Raw genomic sequence first — 25,400 nt, 5'->3', positions numbered from 1 at the left:
TTATAGGAGAGCCAGGCGTTCTGTCCAGAGTCCACATCAACAGCCACCACTTTAGTCACCAGGTAGCCCACATCTGCTGAACGAGGCACCATTTCAGCCACCACAGAACCACCAGTCTGGACTGGGTACAGAACCTGAGGAGGGTTATCGTTCTGGTCCTGGATCAGGATTTTAACAGTCACGTTGCTGCTGAGTGGAGGAGAGCCTCCATCCTGCGCTTTGACAACGAAAACTAGCTCTTTAATTTGTTCATAATCAAAGGAGCGCACCGCCAGTACGATCCCAGTTTCTACATTTACAGAAACATATTCAGAAATTGACGATGCAGCAATATTTTTGCCCTCTAATACATAAGAAATTCGAGCGTTTTGTTTCTCATCAGGATCTTTGGCTTTCAGAGTTAGGACAGACACGCCTGGAGAGTTATTTTCTGAAACAAATGCGCTGTAAACACTGTCTGAAAAAACTGGAGCGTTGTCATTCACATCAGACACTTTCAAAGTAAATATTCGTTTAGCTGAGAGGGGAGGTGCTCCCCCATCTGTAGCTATAACAGTGATGTTATATTCTGCAACGCTTTCACGGTCTAATACAGAATCTGTTATCAAAGTATAATAATTTCGTAGGTTGAACTTTATCTTAAAAGGAGTACTGCCCTCAATTTTACAGCTCACCTGTCCGTTATCACCTGAATCCACGTCTTTTACATTAATGATGCCGATTGTTGTTCCAGGAGGAGAGTCCTCTGACAATGGGCTGGTGAATGACATCACGCTTATGAAAGGGGCGTTGTCATTTATATCCGCTATTTCAATTACCACTTTGCTGGAATCTGTCAGTCCTCCTTGATCTTTTGCATGAATTTGAAGCTCAAACTTCTTATCCTTTTCAAAGTCGATAGAGCCTGCGGTTAAAATGACACCACTTGTTTCATCAATCTTAAACAAATCTCCAAGAGCGCCACTAAGATCGGAAAAATAATATGTTACAACACTGTTTGATCCAAAATCTGCGTCACTAGCATTAACAGTGGTGACATAGGTGTTTTTGGCTGAATTTTCTGTCACTGTGGCTTTGTACAATGACTGATTGAAAACAGGCGCATTATCGTTAGCATCAAGAACAATAACATCAATATTTACGGTACCAGATCTCTGAGGAGTTCCTCCATCCACTGCGATCAGTTTTAGGGATATATTTGGTTTTGTCTCCCTGTCTAAAGGCTTCTGAAGCACCATCTCTGCGTATTTCTTTCCGTCTGCGTTTGCATGTTGCTTGAGGACAAAATGATCATTATCACTCAGTAAATATTCTCTCATTCCATTCACACCTACATCAAGGTCCTCTGCAGTCGCTAGTGGAAAACGGGCGCCATTTGTGGCGGTTTCGCTTATTTCAAAATGCATGTTACCTCTTTTAAACGTTGGGGAATTATCATTTATATCCGTAATCTCGACCGTAATTTGATGCAGCTCCATAGGATTTTCTAAAATCATCTCAAAACTGAAACTACACGGTATTGTGTCACCGCAAAGCTGCTCCCTGTCGATTCTCTCCTTCACTACTAGAACCCCTTTGTCTGCCTTCAGCTCGGTGTACTGGATGCTCTCTCCACTCACGAGACGGGCCTGACCAGAACGGAGCCTTCTCAGATCCAAACCAAGGTCCTGTGCGACATTACCAATCAGTGAGCCTTTCTTCATCTCCTCTGGGATTGAATATCTGATATGTCCCGTAACAGAAAAGATGAAGTAACAAAGAAAAACCAAATGCAGGAAAATCTGTCCGAAACAAAAACGCCATTTTACCGACCCTGTGTAGTGATGTATTCCACACGACATAGCCACAGAAGAAACGAAAAATATTTCCTAAAAAGCCAAACACTCTTAAAATATCCGAAACATGTAACAAAACAGGAATGAGTGTCTTTTAAGTTTCAGTTGTCCTGTTGAAACATTATGTTTCATCAGACTGAATTCAGGGAGAAAGCTGCGTGTTCCCTTTTCTCTCATAAGCAACGAGAGTAAGAGAGGAAAATGTGTGGCGATGACTGAGGGGGATGCTTTGCACTGACCAACAGCGTCGCTTAGAGTTCAGAATCAGCAACACAAATGTAGTTTTGAAAGTATTAAAAAACGATTTATTCGTTTCCCGAGGATCAGAACAGCCATAAAATATATTCACTATAGTTAAAAAATAGAGTAATATGACAGCGATATTGATACGGTGGAAGCAAATGAATTAAACCCATGACATATAAAAAAATATATTATTTGGTGTGAAATTATAAAAGAGATTCATTTTCAAAATAACTAAACACTGTATCAGATCAACAACTGGTAGATATATACTTCTACCGCTACAGATGTCGCCTGTAAAACTAACTTATTGATAGAGAGAGAGAAAAAACATAGAAAGAAGACTTTAAATTTCTAAAATTAAATCAAGCATTACTTTAATTGTATTACACATTTGATTTGTACAAGAAAGATACAAAAATCGCAAAACTACCAAAATAACACTAACAACTTTAAATGCTTTCTCACCAAGTACCACGAAGAATGGTCTCATAGTCATTTTCGGGGATTTGTTTTTCAAACTGACGCTAAATAACGTGCGGTCCCTGGTGCTGAAAATATGGTTTCTGAGTTTCTGCATATATAATGTAACAATCACACAAAGTAAGATAAATGAAAGAGACAACAATGTTAGGGAGAAAGCTTAATTTTATGCCTCACCTCTAGAGGAGAGTCAGGTTCATCCAGGATGTTCTTCTCACTCTGTATTCGCTGCATCGTCCCTGTAGAACTGGGATCCATTATCAACACGTTCTGACTACCAGCTCCTCCGAACTTATTGTCACTCTTTCTGGAGTCAGTCGTCCTGCACACCTCGTAGTTGTACACATGTGGCAGAGTCCCTGTTCCCAAAGTGTCTGAGTAACGTGGAGGATAATATGGAATCACAGGGAGGCTGGAGTGATACAGGATGCGGGACTGTCTCCATCTGTAGATCTTCACTGATATAATAACCACTAAACACGTGATGAAGAGGAAGGAGACCACAGCCAGAGCCAACACTAAGTAAAAAGTCAGGTTGTCATTGTACTCCTTATCGTGTGGAAAGTCAGTGAACTCCGACAGCACTTCAGGAAAGCTGTCCGCCACCGCCACGTTAACAATGACTGTAGCTGAACGAGAGGGCTGCCCGTTGTCCTCCACTATAACAGTCAGTCTCTGTTTCACAGCATCTTTATCAGTCACCTGGCGGATAGTTCTTATTTCTCCATTCTGTAAGCCCACTTCAAACAGCGCCCTGTCTGTGGCTTTCTGCAGTTTATAGGAGAGCCAGGCGTTCTGACCAGAGTCCACATCAACAGCCACCACTTTAGTCACCAGGTAGCCCACATCTGCTGAACGAGGCACCATTTCAGCCACCACAGAACCACCAGTCTGGACTGGATACAGAACCTGAGGTGGGTTATCGTTCTGATCCTGGATCAGGATTTTAACAGTCACGTTGCTGCTGAGTGGAGGAGAGCCTCCATCCTGCGCTTTGACAACGAAAACTAGCTCTTTAATTTGTTCATAATCAAAGGAGCGCACCGCCAGTACGACTCCAGTTTCTACATTTACAGAAACATATTCAGAAATTGACGATGCAGCAATATTTCTGCCCTCTAATACATAAGAAATTCGAGCGTTTTGTTTCTCATCAGGATCTTTGGCTTTCAGAGTGAGGACAGACACACCTGGAGAGTTATTTTCTGAAACAAATGCGCTGTAAACACTGTCTGAAAAAACTGGAGCGTTGTCATTTACATCAGACACTTTCAAAGTAAATATTCGTTTAGCTGAGAGGGGAGGTGCTCCCCCATCTGTAGCTATAACAGTGATGTTATATTCTGCAACGCTTTCACGGTCTAACACAGAATCTGTTATCAAAGTATAATAATTTCGTAGGTTGGACTTTATCTTAAAAGGAGTACTGCCCTCAATTTTACAGCTCACCTGTCCGTTATCACCTGAATCCACGTCTTTTACATTAATGATGCCGATTGTTGTTCCAGGAGGAGAGTCCTCTGACAATGGGCTGGTGAATGACATCACGCTTATGAAAGGGGCGTTGTCATTTATATCCGCTATTTCAATTACCACTTTGCTGTAATCTGTCAGTCCTCCTTGATCTTTTGCATGAATTTGAAGCTCAAACTTCTTATCCTTTTCAAAGTCGATAGAGCCTGCGGTTAAAATGACACCACTTGTTTCATCAATCTTAAACAAATCTCTAAGAGCGCCACTAAGATCGGAAAAATAATATGTTACAACACTGTTTGATCCAAAATCTGCGTCACTAGCATTAACAGTGGTGACATAGGTGTTTTTGGCTGAATTTTCTGTCACTGTGGCTTTGTACAATGACTGATTGAAAACAGGCGCATTATCGTTAGCATCAAGAACAATAACATCAATATTTACGGTACCAGATCTCTGAGGAGTTCCTCCATCCACTGCGATCAGTTTTAGGGATATATTTGGTTTTGTCTCCCTGTCTAAAGGCTTCTGAAGCACCATCTCTGCGTATTTCTTTCCGTCTGCGTTTGCATGTTGCTTCAGGACAAAATTATCATTTTCACTCAGTAAATAATCTCTCATTCCATTCACACCTACATCAAGGTCCTCTGCAGTCGCTAGTGGAAAACGGGCGCCATTTGTGGCTGTTTCGCTTATTTCAAAATGCATATTACCTCTTTTAAACGTTGGGGAATGATCATTTATATCCGTAATCTCGACCGTAATTTGATGCAGCTCCATAGGATTTTCTAAAATCATCTCAAAACTGAAACTACACGGTGTTGTGTCACCGCAAAGCTGCTCCCTGTCGATTCTCTCCTTCACTACTAGAACCCCTTTGTCTGCCTTCAGCTCGACGTACTGGACGCTCTCTCCACTAACGAGACGGGCCTGACCAGAACGGAGCCTTTTCAGATCCAAACCAAGGTCCTGTGCGAAATTGCCGATCAGTGAGCCTTTCTTCATCTCCTCTGGAATAGAATATCTGATGTGTCCGGTAACAAATTGGCAGAGGTAACAAAGCAAAACAAAATGCGGCAAATTCTTTCCGACGCCATAACGCCATTGTATCCATCTGGTGTGGTGTGGCATTCCACGAGCCATTGTTAGAAAAACAAAATAGCCAAAAAATATATGGTTTATATGTATCCAAACACCTTTCTTCAAAGAGAAAATATTTACCACAGCATGCAGGAAATAATTCTATTTAAATTGCCATGCCTGTGTGTGACTCTTTTCTCGCATAACAGCTCTGATGAAGCAAAGCGTCTCCTTTCGCCTGAGAGACCACCAAATCAAGGGAGGAGAAGATGTAGAAATGAAACGCAATTTGTTATGTTGACTAACAGCGTCCCTTAGAGTACAGAATAGGTGATGCAAATGGAGAGTTGCAATGAGAAAAGAGCGAGACAACGATAGCCTTTGATATAATAACCACTCACCAAAAATAAAGGGTAAAGCAGGTATTTAGTAAAATCAATCAAATATATATCTATATATTTTTTTTCTGATAGAGACCAAATCGGAATCGCTTTGCAGTGTTAGAGAACATTTCATAAGATAAAAAAAATCAGTGTGCCAAAACACAGTTTCCTATTGCCAATGTAACCCTTACTTGTTGTCAAGTAGCTTCTCCTGTCACTCAGGTTGCATGAAAATGGGGACTACAGTTGTACTTCTAGTTTACTTTTTTAACTAAAACGAAAAAAATAAAATAAAACTTCATACATAAAACAGCAACACACGGAGCTCAGACGAGCCGTCTCTCTCTCTCTCTCTCTCTGTCTTACATGCACTGGTCCCCTTTAAACAGAAAGACAGGACCCAAAAATAACAAGGTGCTGCACAAACAATTATACATTCAAAATCCCACATAAAGTCACAACATGATGTTGTCCAGTAAAATACGTGCAGCAAATATGTAAATTAACCAAAATATAAACTCTATGGTTAAAGGGCGGTTAATAGTATCACCTTGAGAAATACTTAATTTGTCGACATGAAAGAAAGGATTAAGATATGACAGAATCTGTATAATGTTTTACACAAGCCACAACAGAGACATCTGGGTTTGAAGCATAAGGTTAAAAAAAATACACACTGGGCTGATTTACTTAAAACTAACTACCAGCAATTAATAAGTAAACCCTCTAAGGTGATAGACTAAAGTATTGTAGAAACACTTTAGTAATTTTTCATTTCAAATTCAGACAAAAATGTAACTCCAAAATACAAGCAAAAAACACAATAAATAGGTAAGACTAAAATGTAATTAACATTTTCGAAGCAATGACGGTGAACGCAACAACAGCATTTTTGAGAGCTTCCATTTCAGTAGCTGTCCGTGGTTCTGAACATTACACACCTCTACAACAATAACGACGCTTTTGTTATATCAAGAGACAACATACTTTCCTAGCTCACCTCTAAAGGAGAGTCAGGTTCATCCAGGATGTTCTTCTCATTCTGTATTCGCTGCATCGTCCCTGTAGAGCTGGGATCCATTATCAACTACCAGCTCCTCCAAACTTATTGTCACTCTTTCTGGAGTCAGTCGTCCTGCACACCTCGTAGTTGTACACATGTGGCAGAGTCCCTGTTCCCAAAGTGTCTGAGTAATGTGGAGGATAATATGGAATCACAGGGAGGCTGGAGTGATACAGGATGCGGGACTGTCTCCATCTGAAGATCTTCACTGATATAATAACCACTAAACACGTGATGAAGAGGAAGGAGACCACAGCCAGAGCCAACACTAAGTAAAAAGTCAGGTTTTCATTGTACTCCTTATCGTGTGGAAAGTCAGTGAACTCCGACAGCACTTCAGGGAAGCTGTCCGCCACCGCCACGTTAACAATGACTGTAGCTGAACGAGAGGGCTGCCCGTTGTCCTCCACTATAACAGTCAGTCTCTGTTTCACAGCATCTTTATCAGTCACCTGACGGATAGTTCTTATTTCTCCATTCTGTAAGCCCACTTCAAACAGCGCCCTGTCTGTGGCTTTCTGCAGTTTATAGGAGAGCCAGGCGTTCTGTCCAGAGTCCACATCAACAGCCACCACTTTAGTCACCAGGTAGCCCACATCTGCTGAACGAGGCACCATTTCAGCCACCACAGAGCCCCCAGTCTGGACTGGATACAGAACCTGAGGAGGGTTATCGTTCTGGTCCTGGATCAGGATTTTAACAGTCACGTTGCTGCTGAGTGGAGGAGAGCCTCCATCCTGTGCTTTAACCACAAGCTCAAACTCTTTTATTTGCTCATAATCAAGCTCTTTTATTTGCTCATAATCAAATGAGCGAGCTGCGCTAAGAACTCCGGTTTCAGCGTTTAAAGACACATACGCAGATACTGGATTACCAACGATCTGGGTGTCCTCTAGCAAATAAGAGATTCGAGCGTTTTGTTTCCAGTCAGAGTCTCTCGCACTGACAGCAAATATGGAAAAGCCAGGTGCATTGTTTTCCGTAATGTATGCAGAATAGCTACTTTTGTTAAACAATGGAGCGTTGTCATTAACATCCGATATTTTCAGAAGTAGCAGAATTGAAGTAGACAGAGCGGGAGAACCAAAATCAGTGGCTATTATTGTTATGTTATATTCTGGGTCGGACTCCCTATCTAGTTTTTCATCTGAGATCAAATTATAATAATTTGTCAGAGATGACTCAATTCGAAAAGGAAGTTTTCCTTTAACAGAACATTTGATTTGACCATTTTTCTCAGAGTCAGCATCTTTTATGTTTAAAACGACTATTGTTGTACCAGGTGGTGCATCTTCTGACAAGGGATTTGAAAATGACATTACATTAACAACTGGGGAGTTGTCGTTAACGTCAACAATATAAATTATAACTTCGCTTGTCCCCGTAAGGCCACCTTGATCCCTAGCTTCTACTCTCAGCTCATATTTCTTTTCTTTTTCATAATCTACAAGGCCTAAGACATATATCGTTCCGGTAGTTTCATCAATATGGAAAATATTTGCAATGCTCTCTTTTACTTTAGACAAACTGTAAGTAATTAACCCATTCGATCCACTGTCTGCATCTGTGGCATTCACTGTAATGACCCTAGTTCCCGTTACTGTATTTTCCACCACAGATGTTTTGTAAACCGACTGATTAAAAACCGGATAGTTGTCGTTTGCATCTAGAACAGTTACATGTATGTTTACTGAACCAGTTTTCTGTGGTATTCCTCCATCAACTGCGAATAGTTTCAGGTAAAGATGAGGATATCGCTCTCTGTCCAGGGGTTTCTGCAGCACCATTTCAACATATTTACCACCATCTCGATTTGTACTTTGCTTTAACACGAAATTGTCGTTTGTTGCTAGAATATAATCTCGTAACGCATTTTGTCCTACATCCGAATCCTCTGCACTCTGCGGTGGGAAACGCGCACCAGCTGCAGCTAATTCGTTGATTTCAAAACTGATAGGTTTATCTTTGTTCGGAAATACTGGAGCGTGGTCATTTATATCCAGAACCTCCACAGTGATTCTGTGCAGCACAATTGGATTTTCTAAAATCACTTCAAAGCTAAAGCTGCAAGGCGTCACATCTCCACAAAGCTGCTCTCTGTCTATTCTCTCATTGACGATGAGGATTCCTTTGTCTGCTCACAGCTCGGTGTAGTTAATGTCTTCTCCTGTTACAATACGGGCGCGCCCAGAGCGGAGCTTTTTCAAATCCAAACCAAGATCCTGCGCTACGTTACCAATGACAGAGCCCTTCTTCATTTCCTCTGATATGGAATACCAAATATGTCCAGCCACCATGTTTCCCAAGTGAAGCAGAAAAACAAGCTGCATTATTTGCCATCACATTCCAGAAAATAATCGCCATCTTGAAGCAATGTGGGTGATGTACTTTATAGTTGCCATCACATAAAATAGAGACAATTAATCCAGTTTATAAGCCTATACGTCCCTGTGTCCGTTTCTTGAGTTTTGAAGGAGAAACAAATGTCAACATCCGAAGAGCTGTTCACGTAAATCCTGCACAAAACACACCGCAGTCTTAATCAGGAGATGGACTGAATAACAACAGCTGACCGAAAATATTTGGTTAACCAACAGCGTCCCTTAAAGTGTAAAACGTGAATATTACAGAAAGGTTCTGAAGTAAAATTGCATACACACATGTTCACTGTGCCAGCGTTGTGGCTTAACTTTCAAAAATCAAAAAAACAATTGCAGTTGGAATTATATATTGATTTTTAAAATGTATATGAATCATTTAGTTAATTTAACATTTCTTTAAAGCGAAAGAGGTGCAGCAAAACGTACCATATACAGGTCCTTCTCAAAATATTAGCATATTGTGATAAAGTTCATTATTTTCCATAATGTCATGATGAAAATTTAACATTCATATATTTTAGATTCTTTGCACACTAACTGAAATATTTCAAGTCTTTTATTGTCTTAATACGGATGATTTTGGCATACAGCTCATGAAAACCCAAAATTCCTATCTCACAAAATTAGCATATTTCATCCGACCAATAAAAGAAAAGTGTTTTTAATACAAAACACGTCAACCTTCAAATAATCATGTACAGTTATGCACTCAATACTTGGTCTGGAATCCTTTGGCAGAAATGACTGCTTCAATGCGGCGTGGCATGGAGGCAATCAGCCTGTGGCACTGCTGAGGTCTTGTGGAGGCCCAGGATGCTTCGATAGCGGCCTTTAGCTCATCCAGAGTGTTGGGTCTTGAGTCTCTCGACGTTCTCTTCACAATATCCCACAGATTCTCTATGGGGTTCAGGTCAGGAGAGTTGGCAGGCCAATTGAGCACAGTGATACCATGGTCAGTAAACCATTTACCAGTGGTTTTGGCACTGTGAGCAGGTGCCAGGTCGTACTGAAAAATGAAATCTTCATCTCCATAAAGCTTTTCAGCAGATGGAAGCATGAAGTGCTCCAAAATCTCCTGATAGCTAGCTGCAATGACCCTGCCCTTGATAAAACACAGTGGACCAACACCAGCAGCTGACACGGCACCCCAGACCATCACTGACTGTGGGTACTTGACACTGGACTTCTGGCATTTTGGCATTTCCTTCTCCCCAGTCTTCCTCCAGACTCTGGCACCTTGATTTCCGAATGACATGCAGAATTTGCTTTCATGTGAAAAAGTACTTTGGACCACTGAGCAACAGTCCAGTGCTGCTTCTCTGTAGCCCAGGTCAGGCGCTTCTGCCGCTGTTTCTGGTACAAAAGTGGCTTGACCTGGGGAATGTGGCACCTGTAGCCCATTTCCTGCACACGCCTGTGCACGGTGGCTGTGGATGTTTCTACTCCAGACTCAGTCCACTGCTTCCGCAGGTCCCCCAAGGTCTGGAATCGGCCCTTCTCCACAATCTTCCTCAGGGTCCGGTCACCTCTTCTCGTTGTGCAGCGTTTTCTGCCACACTTTTTCCTTCCCACAGACTTCCCACTGAGGTGCCTTGATACAGCACTCTGGGAACAGCCTATTCGTTCAGAAATTTCTTTCTGTGTCTTACCCTCTTGCTTGAGGGTGTCAATAGTGGCCTTCTGGACAGCAGTCAGGTCGGCAGTCTTACCCATGATTGGGGTTTTGAGTGATGAACCAGGCTGGGAGTTTTAAAGGCCTCAGGAATCTTTTGCAGGTGTTTAGAGTTAACTCGTTGATTCAGATGATTAGGTTCATAGCTCGTTTAGAGACCCTTTTAATAATATGCTAATTTTGTGAGATAGGAATTTTGGGTTTTCATGAGCTGTATGCCAAAATCATCCGTATTAAGACAATAAAAGACCTGAAATATTTCAGTTAGTGTGCAATGAATCTAAAATATATGAATGTTAAATTTTCATCATTACATTATGGAAAATAATGAACTTTATCACAATATGCTAATATTTTGAGAAGGACCTGTAGTAGATCGGTCTTGATTAGATTTACTTTGGACATTTAAAAGAATATATTTCTGACAAAAAAAGAAAGACAAAAAGTCAATATCACAATTATACCAAGAGCACATTTACAAATCCATAGAAGAAAAAAAACGGATCGCTTTTGATGTACATTGCGATAGATACTATGAATAACAAAATGGAGAACTAGAAGCTTACATTCTAAAAAAAACAACTGTTTGCACATTTTCTTTTTTTTTTCATATGCTAACATTTTGAAGTGGCATCAATTAGAAGTGGTATGGTTTTTAACTGGTGACATTATCTTTGATTTATAAATTTAACTGTTTGTTATTTACATTTGTGAAAGAGGAAAACAAATGAATACCAACACTATCCATGGTGCTGAAAAGTAAATATCACAAGACTGCTTTAGTACTCCAGCAACTGCACAAACAAACACAAGACTTAGGAGATCAAAATTGAACTAACCTCTAGTGGAGAGTCAGGTTCATCCAGGATGTTCTTCTCACTCTGTATTCGCTGCATCGTCCCTGTAGAACTGGGATCCATTATCAACACGTTCTGACTACCAGCTCCTCCGAACTTATTGTCACTCTTTCTGGAGTCAGTCGTCCTGCACACCTCGTAGTTGTACACATGTGGCAGAGTCCCTGTTCCCAAAGTGTCTGAGTAACGTGGAGGATAATATGGAATCACAGGGAGGCTGGAGTGATACAGGATGCGGGACTGTCTCCATCTGTAGATCTTCACTGATATAATAACCACTAAACACGTGATGAAGAGGAAGGAGACCACAGCCAGAGCCAACACTAAGTAAAAAGTCAGGTTGTCATTGTACTCCTTATCGTGTGGAAAGTCAGTGAACTCCGACAGCACTTCAGGGAAGCTGTCCGCCACCGCCACGTTAACAATGACTGTAGCTGAACGAGAGGGCTGCCCGTTGTCCTCCACTATAACAGTCAGTCTCTGTTTCACAGCATCTTTATCAGTCACCTGACGGATAGTTCTTATTTCTCCATTCTGTAAGCCCACTTCAAACAGCGCCCTGTCTGTGGCTTTCTGCAGTTTATAGGAGAGCCAGGCGTTCTGACCAGAGTCCACATCAACAGCCACCACTTTAGTCACCAGGTAGCCCACATCTGCTGAACGAGGCACCATTTCGGCCACCACGGAGCCACCAGTCTGGACTGGGTACAGAACCTGAGGAGGGTTATCGTTCTGATCCTGGATCAGGATTTTAACAGTCACGTTGCTGCTAAGTGGAGGAGAGCCTCCATCCTGTGCTTTAACCACAAGCTCAAACTCTTTTATTTGCTCATAATCAAACGAGCGAGCTGCGCTAAGAACTCCGGTTTCAGCGTTTAAAGACACATACGCAGATACTGGATTACCAACGATCTGGGTGTCCTCTAGCAAATAAGAGATTCGAGCGTTTTGTTTCCAGTCAGAGTCTCTCGCACTGACAGCAAATATGGAATAACCAGGTGGATTGTTTTCCGTGATGTATGCAGAATAGCTACTTTTGTGAAACAATGGAGCGTTGTCATTAACATCCGATATTGTAAGATGCAATTGTGTTGAAATAGACAGAGCGGGGGATCCGAAATCAGTAGCTTTTATTGTTATGTTATAATCTGGAACAGATTCTCTATCCAACTCTTGATCTAAGACCAAATTATAATAGTTTGTTAAAGATGATTCGATTCTAAAAGGAAGTTTTCCATCTACAGAGCATTTAAGTTGACCATTTTTGTCAGAGTCAGCGTCTTTGATGTTTAAAATAGCGACTGTTGTACCAGTTGGGGCATTCTCTAACAATGGACTGGAAAAAGACATGACAGTTATTACTGGGGCATTGTCATTAATATCAACAACGTCAACTACAACCTTACTAGTCCCGATTAAGCCACCCTGATCTTTTGCCTCAACTCGCACCTCGTATTTTTTCTGTTTCTCAAAATCTATGTCGCCAGAAACATAAATTGTACCCGCGCTATTATCAATGATAAAAATATCTGCAGCACTTCCTTTTGTTTTAGACAAACTAAAGGTAATGAGTCCATTTGATCCACTGTCAGCGTCTGTGGCGTTCACAGTGATAACACTAGTACCTTTAACGGTGTTTTCTATCACAGATGCTTTATAAACCGATTGATTGAATACTGGAATATTGTCATTAGCGTCTAATACTGTCACATCTATATTTACTGATCCAGATCTCTGCGGTGTCCCTCCATCAACTGCGATTAATTTAAAATGCAGACTGGGACGCTGTTCTCTGTCTAAAGGCTTCTGCAGCACCATTTCAACATTTTTACTTCCATCTGGATTTGCATGTTGCTTTAGTATAAAATTGTCGTTTGGAGATAAAACATAATCTTTCAACGCATTTTGGCCTACATCTAAATCCTCTGCGGTCTGCAACGGAAACTGCACTCCAATGGCAGCTGTTTCGCTTACTTCAAACCTGATTGGTTTATCTTTGCTTGGAAAGACAGGAGCGTGATCGTTTATATCCAAAACCTCCACAGTGATTCTATGCAGCTCCATTGGCTTTTCCAAAATTAATTCAAAACTGAAGCTGCAAGGCGTTACATCCCCACACAGGTGTTCTCTGTCTATTCTTTCGTTCACAAGGAGGATCCCTTTGTCTGCATTCAGCTCGGCGTATTGGACGTTTTCTCCGGTCACAATACGGGCGTGTCCAGATCGGAGCCTTTTCACATCCAAACCAAGATCTTGTGCAACATTACCGATGACAGAGCCCTTCTTCATTTCCTCCGGTACAGAATAACGAATCTGTCCTTCTACTATATAGATCAAGTGAAGCAGAAAAACAAGCAGTCCAATTTGCCATTGCAGCCCGGAAAATAGTCGCCATTTTATCCATGCGAATGAAACGCATCTTATATTCCCCATCATTCAAAGAGGATAAAAAAAAAAACTGTCCAAGGGTATCTCCACTCTGACGTGACTTAAAATGCTGTTTTATAATCTTCTTCTAAGTAAAATTTAAGTTTCCAGGTCTTCTACTGTCAGTCGGTTAGAACCAGTCTGTTGAAGTCGCAACAAAGTAAAAAGAGCCTCCTCCTTTGCACATTTTTTTTTTCAAAAGAACAGACTCAATGACGAGATGCACATAAAATCATTTATTGACCAACAGCGTCGCTTAGAGTTTAAAGAAGACATATCAAACGATGCCTGAAAACTGTATCAGTCTTTACGAATTTGTCAAATGAAACACTTTGCATACCTGTAAAGAATTATATATTCCTCTTTACTCTTACTAATGATATTGATCTCTGTTCCCTTTTTAAACCATGAAAACTGTAAAAATCTTATTCAAATAGCAGGTTTATTGTTACATTTAAATTAAATAAGGTAAATGATTTCACTGCACTTCAAAATGAAATGAAATTAAATAAATACAATGAATGTATAAATAAACACCAACTAAGAAGAGCAAGATACTTAGCACAAAGCTATGCAACTGTAACCCTGTGCTTGTAGTATTTTATTTTATTTTTACAGAATCTAAGTTGCTTTAATCGTATCAGAGTCTAATTAACAGCTCACAAAAATCACTTGTTCACAAAAGGCTACCAGGCATACTTACAACAGTTGCTTCTCATCTACGGCTTATCAGTCACTAGGTAAAGAGATTGGTGGTCGTGGCTCTTTAGAAGAGCTTTAGAAACCTACGACCTACAAAAAGCACACCCCATACCTTATTGGAAAAGAACATCAGCGTATTTCTAATATTTTTATGGTTATTTCGGGGTAACTAAATACATTAAATGCAAAATGAGACATTATTCACAACAGAAATAGGATTTTAGCCGTCACAACCCAGAATAAACCTTTACGGTGCGTTTGTAAAAGTCCAATACCTAAAACAAATACACTTATCTGCTCTAGTGTCGTTTCAGAACGGTTGTGTTTCGCACAAAGATGTTCAAAATCTCCACAGACACTTATAAAAAATAAAACGAAAGTCCATCTAGCGATTACAGTTTCATACATTTGCTCCTAAAGCATTCTTGGCAGAACACAACTTGCAGAACCAGTAACCAGATCTGGAGAAAACAACCAATGATGTATTTCCAGGTGAGCAAGGTGACACTTCTTCTATGGAATAGAAACCAAAAAAAAAAAAAAAAAAAAAAAGAAAGCCAGAGAGTATTTTCAACTTAATCGATGCTGTGGTTCTTCTCCAACAGCCAAGCCCAGTAAGTTGATCTGTGCACGGCCAATAGCAATGTCCTGGTCTGTTCCATGCCAGAGTTGTGAGCCTTTCCTTCCACAAAACAGTGCAGCGACGTAGGGCAGACTACCCTGCAACAACACCTGTGACGCGTTAAAGGGCCCTCCGAATTTAGGGTTACAATGACCTTTAATTTCGTTTTACTTTTGAGGCATTTAGGGGGCTTCGGAAATGAAAGTAACAGAAAAAAATAGGAGTTATACAATCACATCTTTAAGTACTTTGTGTGGATACCAATTACAGGGACGTGTTTTATGTATCTGTGTTTTTAGGCATTAAAAGGATGCTGATCATGTATCAAGTAGGATAACTGATCCCTTCAGTTATTCCAAAACGCTGCAGCCCGTCTTTTAACCAACAGATACAAATACAGATGCGACCACGTCATCCAAATTATTTTATCGCTTCATTGGCTTCCAGTTAATCCCATAATTCAGTTTACGATTTTAATGCTTGCTTTTAATTAATTCAACGGTCTTGAACTATCTTATCTCTCAGAAATCATCACCCTTTGTAAAAACCTGAGGGCACTGAGGTCTTCAAATCAATTCACTTCAGAAGCACCACGGTCAAGGTACAAACAGTGGGGTGATCTTTCTTTTGTCACTGCTTCCCCCAGGATGTAGAATAAACCCGTCCAATTTACGCTCTATGGTAGATCCGTTAATTTTTCAGAGCCTGAAATTAAAACAAATGAACGTATCTGAACTGGGTACAGAACCAGAGGACGTTGATGCTGTCACGCGTATTTTATGTGCTCGATGTTGTAAATAGCTGTTGATTGATTCATTGATTGACTAATCCCTTTTATGTAGCTAAACCTGGACTACCGAAAATGAGTTCACAGCACGCACCCATTTCACCCACTACACCTTTCTCGGTCATTTAACGTCGTGCAGTGTATTGGTATGACATATTGGCCCCTTCCTGGATTTATCCATGTTTTATTAGCTTTGTGTAAATAAATTAACAAAATAATAAACAAATAAATAAATAATACGAAACTAACCCATTTGTCGCGCTGTAGACTTGGTGTGCTTTTTAAATGTCTCATATAATGAACAATAACCTGGGGTAAAAAGGCAAAGTATATGGTCTGAACTCACCTCTAGAGGAGAGTCAGGTTCATCCAGGATGTTCTTCTCACTCTGTATTCGCTGCATCGTCCCTGTAGAACTGGGATCCATTATCAACACGTTCTGACCACCAGCTCCTCCGAACTTATTGTCACTCTTTCTGGAGTCAGTCGTCCTGCACACCTCGTAGTTGTACACATGTGGCAGAGTCCCTGTTCCCAAAGTGTCTGAGTAACGTGGAGGATAATATGGAATCACAGGGAGGCTGGAGTGATACAGGATGCGGGACTGTCTCCATCTGTAGATCTTCACTGATATAATAACCACTAAACACGTGATGAAGAGGAAGGAGACCACAGCCAGAGCCAACACTAAGTAAAAAGTCAGGTTGTCATTGTACTCCTTATCGTGTGGAAAGTCAGTGAACTCCGACAGCACTTCAGGGAAGCTGTCCGCCACCGCCACGTTAACAATGACTGTAGCTGAACGAGAGGGCTGCCCGTTGTCCTCCACTATAACAGTCAGTCTCTGTTTCACAGCATCTTTATCAGTCACCTGACGGATAGTTCTTATTTCTCCATTCTGTAAGCCCACTTCAAACAGCGCCCTGTCTGTGGCTTTCTGCAGTTTATAGGAGAGCCAGGCGTTCTGACCAGAGTCCACATCAACAGCCACCACTTTAGTCACCAGGTAGCCCACATCTGCTGAACGAGGCACCATTTCGGCCACCACGGAGCCACCAGTCTGGACTGGGTACAGAACCTGAGGAGGGTTATCGTTCTGATCCTGGATCAGGATTTTAACAGTCACGTTGCTGCTGAGTGGAGGAGAGCCTCCATCTTGCGCTCTGGTTACGAACACAAATTCTTTGAGCTGTTCATAATCAAATGAGCGCATGGCAAGTACGACACCGCTTTCTGAATTTACTGAAATATATTCAGAAATTGGGGCCCCACCAATATCTCTCTCTTCTAAAATGTAGGAAACCCGAGCGTTTTGGTTGTCATCTGGATCTTTAGCAGTAAGAGTTAAAATAGACACACCGGGGGAGTTATTCTCTTTAACTGCAGCACTGTAAAAGCTTCGTGAAAACACAGGGGCATTGTCATTAACGTCTGAGAGCTGGAGATACAATTTGTTTTCCGTTGAAAGCGTAGGCGATCCTTTATCTGAGCAAATAAGAGTTATGTTGTATTCTGAAACGGCTTCCCGATCCAATGCAGCGTCAATTGTCAATGCATAATAATTTCTGACATTGGATTTTATTTTAAAAGGAACATTTTTTTCAATACTGCATCTTATTTGTCCGTTTTCTCCTGAATCGACATCTTTAACATTAATTATGCCGATTGTTGTACCAATAGGTGAGTTCTCTGAGACTGGGCTATTAAATGACATAATGTTTATGACTGGAGCATTATCGTTTACATCGACAACCTCAATTTCAACTTTGCTTGAATCCGTAAGTCCACCCTGATCTTTCGCTTCCACTCTGAACTCAAGCTTTTTGTCTTTCTCAAAGTCAATTTCTTTAGTGACATATATTCTTCCTGTAATATTATCTATATCAAATAAATCAGCTTTCCCTGCTTTTGATTTTGAAAAATGATATGTTATTTGTGCATATGAACCACTGTCTATGTCGCTTGCATTAACAGTAATAATATGAGTACCCTTTGATGCATTTTCAGTCACTGTGGCCTTGTATACTGATTGATTAAACACGGGAGCATTATCATTAGCATCTAGGATGTTAATATCTATTAATACTGTACCAGATTTCTGAGGGTTTCCTCCATCCACAGCAAGTAATTTCAGAGAAATATGCGGCTTTTCCTCTCTATCTAATGCTTTCTGAAGCACCATTTCAGCATATTTACTTCCATCTGGATTAACATGCTGTTTCAAAACGAAATTGTCGTTTGGAGTTAAAATGTAGTTCTGCAGGCCGTTCTGTCCGACATCATCATCATCCGCGCTCTCTAAACCAAAACGGGAGCCGAGCGCCGCAGATTCGCTAATTTCAAATTCCAAGTGATTGTTCTGGAAGGTGGGAGCGTTGTCGTTCACGTCCAGGACTTCTATAGTCACAGGGTGTAGCTCCATTGGATTTTCCAATAAAATCTCAAAGGTGAAGCTGCACGGCATGGCATCTCCACAGAGCTGCTCTCGGTCGATTCTCTCATTCACGATTAAAGTCCCTTTGTCTGCCTTCAGCTCGGTGTACTGGATGTTTTCTCCGGTCACTATGCGGGCCCGACCAGAACGGAGCCTATTCAGATCCAAACCAAGATCCTGCGCGATGTTGCCAACAAGAGAACCTATCTTTAGCTCTTCTGGGATGGAGTACCGGATTTGAGCCATTGTTGAATGAAAAAAGGCCAGGAGGAAAACACACCCAAGCCCCAATCGCCATTTTACACGTCTTTCCCGACGCAGGCATCTGAACGCCATTTAAAAACGAAGTCTTCAAGCCACTGAAGCGAAAAACAAAAATATATTTCAACTTAGCGACGGGTAAATTTTCTTTTAAATTATATCCATAGTCAAAGATAAAGTTGTTGCGTCATGGATCATCGTCTACAGTCTGCTGATGTAAAATGCATTGACGAAGGGATAAAACAGTTCTGCCTTATAATGCTAGAAACGTTGCTCTGATTCACCAGACATCAGCGTCACTTAGAGGAGAAAAGAAGGAACTACTAAGTAGACGTATGTCTCCTTGTTCACAGTCTGGGATAAAAAACGTGTAGCAGAGGCCACGTTGTCACAAAAATACAAATTTTAATGCATAAAAATACCTTCCTGTTGAAATATATATATATATATATATATATATATATAAATACAAGTAAAAACAGTATTCCTAATTAACAGATAATAACCCTAAGCGAACAAAGCAACCTCTCGTCAATAAACAAACATAAATGCACAGAAAGAGCAGTACTGCTGAACATTTTATTTGGAATATTTCAAAGCCATTGACTTGATATCTCCAGTCTAATAAATAAACAACTCCTAATTGAAATATACACTTAAAAAGAAAAACAAATTGGAAAATAATTTTTAAACTATGAAGATTTGGAGACTGGAATATTACATATACGTGTGTAGACATAATAGTAAGCAAAAGTATACAGATAGGTACGTTTAGTGACTCAAATAAAACAGCAAGCTAACTTTTAAGTGCTGAAACAGTTCAGGACCACGGACAGAGAAGCAGCCGTACAGGCAACTGTCACTCTATGAGCTCATTGCAAGACATTAATAGAAAAAAACAGTGAGCACGTATATTTAAATAATGAATACATCGGTTATTGACTTTTTTTATTTTCATATCACACAGAATCCTTGAATCAAAGCAATTCAAACGATTCTCCAAAGTGGATCAGTCATATTCGATAAATGAGAATATTATAAAAAAATATAATTTATTTAGGTAACTCAATTTACTAAGAGCAACACATTATTTAAATTATTTACACACATACTGATGTTTTCAAGATGAAGGTCTGCTTACAGCTAATGAAAACACAACATTTAAGACTAGAATCTTATATTGGCCCGATTAAAGAAAATTGCTTAAAGATTGTTATTTTCAAAAACTTATCATATGTAAGATCCATGTTGCTCAATGTGTAAAAGTTAAAAACTTTTGTAGCAAGATAAACTAGGCTGCTGCAATTAATTGTCAGTCAGTCATTTTCTACCGCTTATTCCATAGTGGGTTGCGGGGGAGCTGGTGCCTATCTCCAGCAGTCAATGGACGAGAGGCGGGGTAGACCCTGGACAGGTCGCCAGTCCATCGCAGGGCAGCAATTAATTGTATAAACAGAAATTCCACAAGAACTGTCAGTTTAACAAAATTATATATATATATATATATATATAAACAAATTAATACATAGATGAAAAATAAATTAGCCTAGTTAACATCTAGAGAATAATCAGATTAATCCAGAATGCTAGTGATGTGGTGTGCATTTAAATGCTTTAGAAATTACTTATAAATTAAGGAACAAAATGAAAGTGGAAGGTCTGAACTCACCTCTAGAGGGGAGTCAGGTTCATCCAGGATGCTCTTCTCACTCTGTATTCGCTGCATCGTCCCTGTAGAACTGGGATCCATTATCAACACGTTCTGACTACCAGCTCCTCCGAACTTATTGTCACTCTTTCTGGAGTCAGTCGTCCTGCACACCTCGTAGTTGTACACATGTGGCAGAGTCCCTGTTCCCAAAGTGTCTGAGTAACGTGGAGGATAATATGGAATCACAGGGAGGCTGGAGTGATACAGGATGCGGGACTGTCTCCATCTGTAGATCTTCACTGATATAATAACCACTAAACACGTGATGAAGAGGAAGGAGACCACAGCCAGAGCCAACACTAAGTAAAAAGTCAGGTTGTCATTGTACTCCTTATCGTGTGGAAAGTCAGTGAACTCTGACAGCACTTCAGGAAAGCTGTCCGCCACCGCCACGTTAACAATGACTGTAGCTGAACGAGAGGGCTGCCCGTTGTCCTCCACTATAACAGTCAGTCTCTGTTTCACAGCATCTTTATCAGTCACCTGACGGATAGTTCTTATTTCTCCATTCTGTAAGCCCACTTCAAACAGCGCCCTGTCTGTGGCTTTCTGCAGTTTATAGGAGAGCCAGGCGTTCTGTCCAGAGTCCACATCAACAGCCACCACTTTAGTCACCAGGTAGCCCACATCTGCTGAACGAGGCACCATTTCAGCCACCACGGAGCCACCAGTCTGGACTGGGTACAGAACCTGAGGTGGGTTATCGTTCTGATCCAGGACGCGTATAATAACTGTTGTATTACTGCGGAGTGGAGGAGAGCCTCCATCCTGTGCTTGTATGCGTATTTTATACTCTTTGAGTTGTTCATAGTCAAATGAACGCAATGACTGAATGTCTCCGTTTTCTGTATTAACTGAAAAATATGTTGAAACTGGATTTCCATTAATTTTACTGTCAATAAGATAGTACGATATGCGAGCATTCTGACCAAGGTCCGGGTCTGTTGCATGGATCCGCAACAGAGAAACACCAGGAAGGTTGTTTTCCAGAACCTGAGTGTTATAAATACCCTTGATAAATGCTGGAGAGTTGTCATTAACATCTGTGACTTCTAGACCTAAAACCTTTCTGCTTGATAAGACAGGGAAGCCTTCATCAGTAGCAGTGAGAGTGATGTTGTATTTCGACTGCGTTTCTCGGTCGAGGATTTGTTCTGTCACCAATGTATAATAATTCCTTAGAGAAGATTTGATCTTAAATGGTAAATTGTTTTCTAATGTTAAATGCACCTGACCATTTCTTCCTGAATCTTTATCTTGGACACTAATCAAAGCCACCACTGTACCAGGGGGAGAATCTTCAGAAATCTTCCCTGAGTATGAAGCCATTGTGATTATGGGGCTGTTGTCGTTTACATCTGCTATCTCAATCAATAATTTGCTGGCACCCGCTAGCCCCCATGGATCTTTAGCTTGTAGATTTATTTCATAACTTGAATAAATCTCGTAATCGAGCTCACCAGTTAGCTTAATTTCTCCACTGTTTGGATTAATCTCAAAAGGACACACGGATTCATCCTGTTGGTGGGTGAAAGAATATGTGACGTTGCCATTGTATCCTTGATCCGCATCTTCCGCACTGACCTTCGTTATAACTGCACCGGTTAAAACATTTTCCAAAACGGAGGCTGTATATGACGATTGCGTGAAAATTGGTGGGTTATCGTTTGCATCTAAAACAGAAATATTAATCTTTACAGTTCCTGATTTCTGCGGCTCCCCACCATCAACTGCGGTTAATATCAGCGTATGTTCGCTTTGTTTCTCGCGGTCCAAATTACTTTGAAGCATCATTTCAGGGTATTTACTGCCATCAGATCTAGTATGTTGTTTAAGAACAAAATATTTGTTCTCCTTTAAAGAATATCTCTGGAGTGAGTTTATCCCCACGTCAGGATCAGCGGCACTATTAAGTAGAAAAACCGTGCCAATAGGCGTCGATTCACTAATTTCTAAATTAATTTCATTTTCTGGAAAAACAGGAGCATTATCATTCACATCTTGTATTTCAATAGTAATAGAAAACAACTCGAGTGGATCTTCGAGAACAATTTCTAGAGTGAAACTGCATGGGGATTTTTGGGCGCACAGCGTTTCTCTGTCAATCCTTTCATTCACGACGATTTGTCCTTTGTTCTGGTTTAACGCAACATATTGGTGCTTATCATCTGTAACAAGCCGAGCCCGACCGGACACTAACCTTTTAATATCCAGGCCTAGGTCTTTTGCAACGTCTCCAACAAACAGTCCTTTCCGCATTTCCTCTGGTATAGAATAACGAATTTGCCCGATGACCGCAGCAACAAGGCAGAAAAGGAAAATGGAGATTTTTAAAACCAGCGGAGGGCCTAAATGCTTCAGATTATCCATTTCGACCCAAGGCATATAAGCGAAAACAATTCAGTTATCCATAAAATAATAAGTCACCCCAAAACACGCCTTTTGTGTTTTCATAAAGTCTTCAAAATCAAATAAAGCTACTCAATCCAAACCCGAGTAGGTAGAAATGCACAATCCCTGTCTTTTATTCTGTCAGAGACGGGTGGAGACCGTTTTATTAAACACACCAACAGTGTGCTTAGGCAACAGCACCATCTAAAGTCTTAGAATATAACACTGTAATATTGTAATATCGGTACCCTGTGTGTGCACAACTCTCCCACTATTTGTGTAATTCACTTCATCCAGACGCCATGCATCCCTCTTTCCTAACCTTTTATGTTACAGGACTTGCATCACAGAAAATGTTTAAAATAAAAGAAAACAGTGAAAAGGATTACATAAAATATTATAATATGATTCTGTGTCTAATTGTTAATCCTATGATTTTATTTTATATTTTACAAAACCCGTCACAAAGACAAAAATTCTTCTTAAATACAAAAAAGAAAATTGCAATGTTGAGCAGAGCAGCAGACAACAACCACACGGTGAACCTGCCTTCTTGATTGTGACAATAAATCACACAAAATAAGAGAGTAAATGCAAGAAATATTTAACATGAAAAAAAAAATGAAATTACTGAACCCAATAGGGTAGCTGTCTGGAAAGAGTCCAATATAAAGAAAAGCAGGAACACATATAAATAGAGACTGATAACCTAGCACCCACCCACCCCCTCCCCATAATCTCACTGATGAGTCCTGTGACCTACTTTGGAGCAGTAGAATCAACATCTCCACTGCACAACACTATCTCACATGCATGAACCACTGCAGACTAATTTAAACACAGCACACTTCTTCCCAGTCTGTAGAAATATATTTTGTTTAAGTTTTCATAGGTCCCATAATTGCCTTGAATCATTGAATGGTTTTCTGTTAATATACCATGCAAAAAACAGAATAATATTTGCCTCATGATGGTGCATAATTTAGGTGAAGACAGCAGAGTAGAAACTTGGATAATAAATATGCATGTGGTGTAAAGCCTGGGGAAGAACCACATTGCACACAGAAATAACAGCAATGCAGTTGCCTTTTTTACAAGATTACTAAGCAGACATTTCAGGAGCTCTTTTAGTTTAGCTTTTCAACGTGTTTTGTTCATGGAAACTACAATTATATTGTAACAATATTGGTATGAGTCTTACATAATAAAAACTAAATACTAAAAAAAAGGACATGTGTGTTTAATCCGGTTTGTGGGAATTCTTTATGATGATATTAAGGATGTAATGAAGACTATGTGTGTGTGTGTGTGTGTGTGCGTGTGTGTGTGTGTGTGAGTGAGAGAGAGAGAGAGAGAGATAGAGAGAAAGAGAGATTTAAGAAAAAGGAAAATTGTCTTACCTATAAGGCGTGAAGCAGATATTTCATCATCCGCGATGATCACCAAGAAAAGAAAAAAGAAAATACAATAATTAGATTGCATAAATCACAAAGAAAATCTAGAGAAGAAACCCTGAAAAAATGTTTAAATAAACAGGAAAAATAACAACTGAGTTAATTATTTAAGGGGAAAGTTAAAGGGGGAGTCCATCACAAGCAAACAGGAACATGAAATAAATTAAAGGTTCTGGATAGTGGACCAGATATTAAAGAGTTAGGCATTATGGTCATTGTCATTTGTTTAAATCTCAGTGCTATAATCACAAAATACATTAACCGTCAGCTTTAAAATATAACATTTTCAGCATTTCATTGCACTGAACAGTTCTCATATTATAAGTGCTGAGTGATTCTTTTTATTTCTTGAACTGGAAGATGACTTTTGAAATTTTAATCTATGAAGACTGCCCAGACCAAAATGCGACAGGAGAAAAAAATGATTCCATCTATAATAAATCCTTTTGTGTATGTGTTATTTTGCTTTTCCGAACTGCCAGATGGGGCCAGGACAGCCTTTATCATGTCAAGTCATTGCATCTATCATAATAAGCACCGACACCAATGATTAGCATGGACATTTCAAGACCAAATCTTCACATAGACATTTAGAATTTGTTAAACTTAATTCTGTGAGACCGGGTAAGGGACATAATATTTATATTTTTGCCACCCCATCCCAGCACAGGCTCTAAAGTACAGTTCAAAGGAACAAAATCTGCAAGTGGAAAAAAAAAAATGCTCTGTACTGTTTTGATAACTTGGGCCTGTAGACATTTTTATAATACATGATAATATGTCAGTGTTGAGATGCAGAGATGGACTGGGAACACAATGCAGCATAAATTAACAATAAAGTAGGTATAAGTTGTAATAGGTATATTTAAATCTGATGCTCCATCTTAAACTTTTTAAGCATTATGACCTCAAAAACATGTTTGCGTAACCCAGTAAAAATGAGGTTCTCTGTTTTTTTCTCTTTCCTTTCTTCTTAATTTATTTGTTGTATCATTTATCAGAATGTATAAGCTCTGTTATGCCAAAACCTTTGTGTATTGGCTAATTTATATGTCAAGTTTTTTTGCATCCTTTATTTGTTTAAACTATAGACATTTGTACCCAAATGCATCGGGTTAATTGATCCCTCCTCCTCAGGCTG

At 40.1% G+C, this 25,400-nt stretch overlaps 4 protein-coding genes across 28 annotated transcripts in view; all 4 read right to left on the bottom strand.

Annotated features, from left to right (window-relative positions):
- LOC124860211 (protocadherin gamma-C5-like) overlaps positions 1-25,400 on the bottom strand; it is a 295,710-nt gene that overhangs the window by 147,178 nt on the left and 123,132 nt on the right. Inside the window, exon 1 of one of the 25 annotated variants that reach the window (XM_047353277.1) lies at positions 135-1,986. The exons of the other annotated variants lie outside the window; for them this stretch is intronic. Coding sequence (XP_047209233.1) covers positions 135-1,841 — 1,707 coding nt within the window. The 5' untranslated portion in view covers positions 1,842-1,986. Of the gene's footprint in view, positions 1-134; positions 1,987-25,400 lie in introns of those variants that run through there. 25 annotated transcript variants of the gene reach the window in all.
- LOC124860218 (protocadherin beta-11-like) lies at positions 2,628-5,358 on the bottom strand. The gene has a single exon (XM_047353329.1). It carries the CDS (start codon positions 5,175-5,177, stop codon positions 2,709-2,711), a length of 2,469 nt encoding a protein of 822 aa, XP_047209285.1. The 5' UTR covers positions 5,178-5,358; the 3' UTR covers positions 2,628-2,708.
- Positions 11,393-14,038, bottom strand: LOC124860729 (protocadherin gamma-A11-like). The gene is made up of 2 exons (XM_047354263.1): positions 11,453-14,038; positions 11,393-11,407 (listed from the first exon to the last, which is right to left on the bottom strand). The coding sequence occupies exons 1-2, from the start codon at positions 13,904-13,906 to the stop codon at positions 11,393-11,395; spliced, it is 2,469 nt and encodes an 822-aa protein (XP_047210219.1). The 5' UTR covers positions 13,907-14,038.
- Positions 19,394-22,974, bottom strand: LOC124860219 (protocadherin gamma-A11-like). Its single transcript, XM_047353330.1, has 2 exons — positions 20,373-22,974; positions 19,394-20,109 (listed from the first exon to the last, which is right to left on the bottom strand). Exons 1-2 carry the CDS (start codon positions 22,797-22,799, stop codon positions 20,071-20,073), a joined length of 2,466 nt encoding a protein of 821 aa, XP_047209286.1. The 5' UTR covers positions 22,800-22,974; the 3' UTR covers positions 19,394-20,070.

This window comes from Girardinichthys multiradiatus, chromosome 23 (assembly GCF_021462225.1).
Source record: "Girardinichthys multiradiatus isolate DD_20200921_A chromosome 23, DD_fGirMul_XY1, whole genome shotgun sequence".
NCBI lineage: Eukaryota > Metazoa > Chordata > Actinopteri > Cyprinodontiformes > Goodeidae > Girardinichthys > Girardinichthys multiradiatus.
Note: the sequence above shows the minus strand (reverse complement) of the source record. Positions and strands in the feature narration are given on the sequence as shown.

Coding starts and splice junctions, on each gene's coding strand:
- LOC124860218 (XM_047353329.1), bottom strand. CDS start 5,177: ATGGCTCGTGGAATGCCACACCACACCAGATGGATACAATGGCGTTAT.
- LOC124860729 (XM_047354263.1), bottom strand. CDS start 13,906: ATGATGGGGAATATAAGATGCGTTTCATTCGCATGGATAAAATGGCGA.
- LOC124860219 (XM_047353330.1), bottom strand. CDS start 22,799: ATGCCTTGGGTCGAAATGGATAATCTGAAGCATTTAGGCCCTCCGCTG. Junction 20,110..20,372: donor AACCTGACTCCCCTCTAGAG/GTGAGTTCAGAC, acceptor CGACCTGTCCAG/GGTCTACCCCGCCTCTCGTC.